This window comes from Parasteatoda tepidariorum, chromosome 8 (genome assembly GCF_043381705.1).
Source record: "Parasteatoda tepidariorum isolate YZ-2023 chromosome 8, CAS_Ptep_4.0, whole genome shotgun sequence".
NCBI classification, from domain to species: domain Eukaryota; kingdom Metazoa; phylum Arthropoda; class Arachnida; order Araneae; family Theridiidae; genus Parasteatoda; species Parasteatoda tepidariorum.
The window spans coordinates 85219375-85224889 of record NC_092211.1 but is presented as its reverse complement, the minus strand read 5'-3'; the positions used below and the strand labels follow the sequence as shown (position 1 = coordinate 85224889).

Below are 5515 nucleotides of genomic sequence, written 5' to 3'. Positions count from 1 at the left end.
TTCCAAAGATGATAATTTACTTTCTAAATCTTCAAAATTTAATTCTGGTTTATCGAGAGCCGCAATTAAAATATTATATAAACGAGTAAAAGAAGCTCTTACCGACTTCCTTTTCACTATGAGCAGATCCATTTATAATTCCAAACTTGAAAAATTTTTACTGCAGAATGTTATGCTATTTTGCTCGCTCTTAATTTTATCTCTGACCAAACTTATCGCAAGTGGATAATTTATACTGACTCACTCAGTTTTATATCAAGTATTCCTCACATCGGGTGAAACCCTATGATTTGCAAAATTCAAAATTGCTTCACAGAATTGTGTGATGAAGGGTTCCACATCTACTTTTTGTTGGATACCATCACATGTTGGCATACACGGAAACAACCTTGCAGATATTACGGCTAAAACCACTCAAAATGTAAGCAATAACCTTATAACTTCTCTTGATTTCAAACGTATATATAAATTCACAATACGACAGGCTTGGAAAGAACATTGGTATAAACAAGCTAATAATAAACTGCACGAAATTTTACCTAATCTCGGCAACTTCAAAACAATACATATTGATCGCAAAACCCAGGTTATAATCAATAGACTGCGCATTGGTCATTCCCGTTTTACCCACATGCGCTTATTAAAATCTGAACCTGCACCTAGTTCTCTATGTCGTGCTGACATTACAATTAAACATATTTTAACAGACTGCGAACGATTCAAGCATTTGAGGAACAAACTTTTTGGCAGCTTTTATCCTGATCTTCAATCTTTACTTGGAGACCCTATACATCACAACCTTTTAAAGTTTATCAAAATTATAGGACTATATTCTCTGCCTTATAATAATACAGTAGTTTGACTTAGAAACCGACTTTCAACCTGGAGCCTGGCGCAGTATAGCCATTTCTTACTCTTGTGCATATAAAATTCAACTAACCAACCATCTTACTTTATCAACCTCATTACAGGATACTGTAATTCAAATTAACATCAATATTCTCCTCACAGTCTGCTCTGTCTATTTACCTCCTCAGGCACCCATAACTCAAACAAATTTAAATTTATCTTGTTTTATTCACTTAGTACTGTTTTATCAGTTTTAATTGTGCTGCAATTAGCATTTGCATGCACTTAGAGGTTCGAACTGTTTCACCATAATGTTTGGCGCAGCATGTCCTAATTTGGACCTTGTGCCACTAAACCCTACATTCAATCAATCAATCAATATCTCAAACAGATTTAAACTCACTTATACATCAGTTACCTTCGCCTTTTATTTTGTTCGGAGATTTTAATTGTCATAGTGAATTGTGGGGTAGTTCCGCCTCCAATGAAAGGGGGCGTAAAATTGAACAACTTATCCTGGACCATAATCTCTGTTTGCTTAATAACGGCGAAGAAACTTTCTTTCAAACACCTACTCGATCCTTTCACGCCATTGATTTAGCATCGTGTTCACTAATTCTCTTGCCTTTTATAAATTTTTCAGTTAGTAATTATCCTTATAGCAGCGATCATCTCCCTCTCAATTTCATATTCTGCATCTGTTCCCGTGAGCCGAAGACCATCAACTTTCATATTTTATCGCGCTAATTGGCCACAATTCGGACAGCTTGCTCAGATCACGGATGATATGGTAACATATGATACTATAAATACAGCTGCTGACCTGGTTACGTCAGTAATTCTCCAAGCGGCGGAAGATAGTATACCCAAGTCGTCAAGTTCGCTTCCTCGCCATCGCAAGCCGTGGTGGAATGAGGAATGTGCTGCTACTTATAAAAAGCAGAGTCGCTTGTGGAACATCTTCCGCCGTTACCCTAACACTGCCAACCTTTAAGCCTTTAAACGGGCTAAAGCAATATCAAAGTCAGGCGCAATTGTCAGAGAGATTCTTGGTGCCGTTACGTCTCTTCTATAACATCTACGACTTCTCCCATACAAGTTTGATCGAGAGTCAAAAGAGCTAACGGCATATACCGTGAATTTCACCTTCCGGTATTCAAACGAAACAGTACCATTTATTCATCTGCTATCGACGTCTGTAATATACTTGGTGAGACATTTGCTGCTGTCTCTAGTCTAGAGAGTTACAGTTGAGCATTTCAATACCATAAGCAGATTGCCGAACGAAATAACATCAACTTTGATAAGCGCCGTCTCTCCCACTATAACAGTAATTTTAATATTTTAGAATTACCGCGAGCACTTTATCAGTCTCATAATCAGTCTTTAGGGAGTCACGCCCCGGGGTACCCTAGTGATCTATCCTCCCTTCCGTTTCCTCTCCCTTTTCCCCTACTTTCTCTTCCCCCTTGTCGTGGTTGCCGAATTTACTGGTAAGGGCTTGTCATCTGTGTTCGATTACCACCCTGTTGTATCGAACCCACATGGGAAGAGACCACCCGCGTGTTTGCCGTGCGTGGAGACCCGTGTCCCTGGAAAAGGGGATCCTGGCAGTTGAGGGGCATCTTGGTACCCCAATACACTGCTTTGGCCCGTGTTTCAGGTAAACGGGTGGTGTATAATGGCCTGTGTGCATCAATCGGCTGGTCACAATCGTCATCTGTTGACTAGGGTCAAGACCGGGGTCACCTACTGGGCACTTCGTTAAGGGTGGAGGCTGCCTCAGGGGTGACTCAAGGTCGTATAACTATTGGTCAGCATCGGTGTTAAGCAACAGATTCCACTCTGTTACTTACATCCCCTTGGTTGGACTCCGTGGTGGGTGATGCCGCTGGTAGTCGAAATGATTTTTTAATTTTCTATGGCTGAAAGTAGCCAGGTGTTCAGTTCCGCACACCAAAACAAAAACAGCGGAACAATCTTCTCACCCTTTGAATACGCTTGATTCTACATCATAACGCTCACGAACCCTGAAGTACCCAACACTTCATTTACCAAAGTTTCGCCTTTTCTGATTCACAAGGCTCTTCTCTCAGTATTAAGAGAAGTAGCCTCGGTGAAAAAATTACGCTCGGGTGACCTTTTAGTTGAGGTCTCCCAGAAACAAGCTACTATTCTATCTAATTGTACCAACATATGCTCCTTCAATAAAACAGTATCGCCTCATAAGACTCTTAACACCTCTCGAGGTGTCATATCACAATCTGAATGCCTCGATGATGCAGAAGAAACAATTGTGGAAAATTTAACAGACCAACATGTTACTGCTGTCCGTAGGATCAGGATTAGGAGGGATGGGAAACTCATCCCAACGAAACATCTGATCCTTACTTTTGACGCACCGAAATTACCATCTTCGGTTAAGCTTGCCTGGCATAACTGCCCTGTACGACCATATGTGCCAAACCCATTAAGGTGCTTTCAGTGCCAAAGGTTTGGACACTCTAAAGTATCTTGTCGTAGCAGCCCATTTGTTCTCGATGCTCTGGATCTGACCATGATGACACTACCTGTGAGTTGCCACCCCTCTGCATTAACTGCAAGGGTGCTCACCCTGCCTACTCCAGGAGTTGTCCAAAATGGTCCCAAGAGAAAGAGATACGAAGTGTCAAAGTATTGCAAAACGTGACGTTCAATGAAGCCCGCCGTATAGTAACCGCCCGCACTCCTCGTCCGGGTGTGTCCTATTCTGCGGCTGCCAAGACTTCATTTTGCTCTGTCAGTACGTAAACGGACCTTCCACCTTTGCCCTCTACCTCTCATCACCAGACTAAAACTACAGTCCAAAAGCCAAAATTCAATTTTAATACACCATCAGCATCAAATAGAACAACATCTCCTCCTCCTAAGAAAACTTCTAAAATTGATAACGCAGAAAAAGTCCGACCATTCCCCAAACAGCTTCCATCAACAAAAATACCTCAAGCTAAAAAACCTGGCATAACTCGGAAGAAAAAAGACCCAAAATACGTCAATCAATCAACTTCTTCTTCTCAGAAGATGGATTTAGACGTAGAATTATCTCTTCATCCTTCCGACGATGAATTTTTACTAGACTAACCGAAAACTTTTGACGTTGAAAACGACAACTAAATTCATCCATTTCATAATGTCAATAAATTTTATTTCATGGAACTGCCGTGGCCTCAGAAACAAGGTCTCTGATATTAAAGATATCATCTCTAAATATCAACCTGCATGCTTTGCAGTGCAGGAAACTCTTCTAACGTCATCTAATAATTTTAAATTGCGCAACTATACTTGCTCCCGGCATGATTTCGATGGTGGAAATCATCCTCATGGCTGTGTTGCAATTTTAACATGTAATGCATTTCCATCTACTCATCTTACTTTATCAACCTCAATACAGGCTACCATAGTTCAAATTCACATCGATGTTCTCCTCACAGTTTGCTCTGTCTATCTACCTCCTCATACACATATTTCTCAAACAGATTTAAACTCACTGATAGTTCAATTACCTTCGCCTTTCATTTTGCTCGGAGATTTTAATGGTCATAGTGAATTATGGGGTAGTTCTGCCTCCAATGACCGGGGGCGTAAAATTGAACAACTCATCCATGACCACAGTCTCTGTTTGCTTAATCAAGGCGAAGAAACTTACTTTCATACTCCGACACGAACTTTTCATTCCATTGATTTAGCTTTATGTTCACCATCTCTCTTACCTTTTTTAAACTTTTCAGTAAGTAATGATCGTCATAACAGCGATCATTTCCCTCTCATAATTTCATATTCTGCTTCAGCTGCCATGAGCCCAAGGCCCTCAACTTTTATATACCATCGTGCTAATTGGTCTCTATTTGCTCAGATCACGGATGACATGGTCACACAAGATACTATAAGTGTAGCTGTTGATCGTGTTACGTCTGTAATTCTTGAAGCGGCAGAAGAAAGTATTCCTAAGTCGTCGAGTTCGCTTCCTCGCCACCGCAAGCCGTGGAGGAATGAGGATTGTGCAGCTGCTTATAAAGAGCAGAGACGCTTATGGAACATCTTCCGCCGCTACCCTAACACTGCCAACCTTTTAGCTTTTAAACGGGCTAAAGCAATGGCACGAAGGGTCCGGCGCAATAGTCAGAAAAATTCTTGGTCCCGTTACGTCTCTTCCATAACATCTTCGACTTCTCCCAGACAAGTCTGGTCGAGAGTCAAGAGAGCTAATGGCATATACCGTGAATCTCACCTTCCGGTATTCGAGAAAAATGGCACCACTTACTCTTCTCCTGCCGATGTCTGTAATATGCTTGGTGAGACATTTGCTGCTGTCTCTAGCTTAGAGAGCTACAGTCCAGCATTTCAACAACATAAGCAGATCGTCGAAAGGAATAAAATCAACTTTAATATTCGCCGCCTCTTCTCCTATAACAGCAATTTTAATTTTGTAGAATTGCAGCGAGCACTTTACCAGTCACGCAATACAAGCCCTGGTCCTGATGGCATCACATATCACATGCTCCGCCACTTAGATCGGACGTCGTTGTTGAATGTCCTCATTCTGTTCAATAGAATATGGACGGAACAAACGTACCCGTCAGGTTGGCGTGAAGCAAGTGTGATACCCATCTTAAAACCATGTAAAGAC

At 41.3% G+C, this 5515-nt stretch overlaps 1 protein-coding gene across 1 annotated transcript; it reads left to right on the top strand.

Moving 5' to 3' along the window:
• The first annotated feature begins 325 nt into the window (after positions 1–325).
• LOC139426167 (uncharacterized) lies at positions 326–3969 on the top strand. Its single transcript, XM_071183958.1, has 3 exons — positions 326–421; positions 3376–3631; positions 3728–3969. Exons 1-3 carry the CDS (start codon positions 326–328, stop codon positions 3967–3969), a joined length of 594 nt encoding a protein of 197 aa, XP_071040059.1.
• Positions 3970–5515: the final 1546 nt, after the last annotated feature.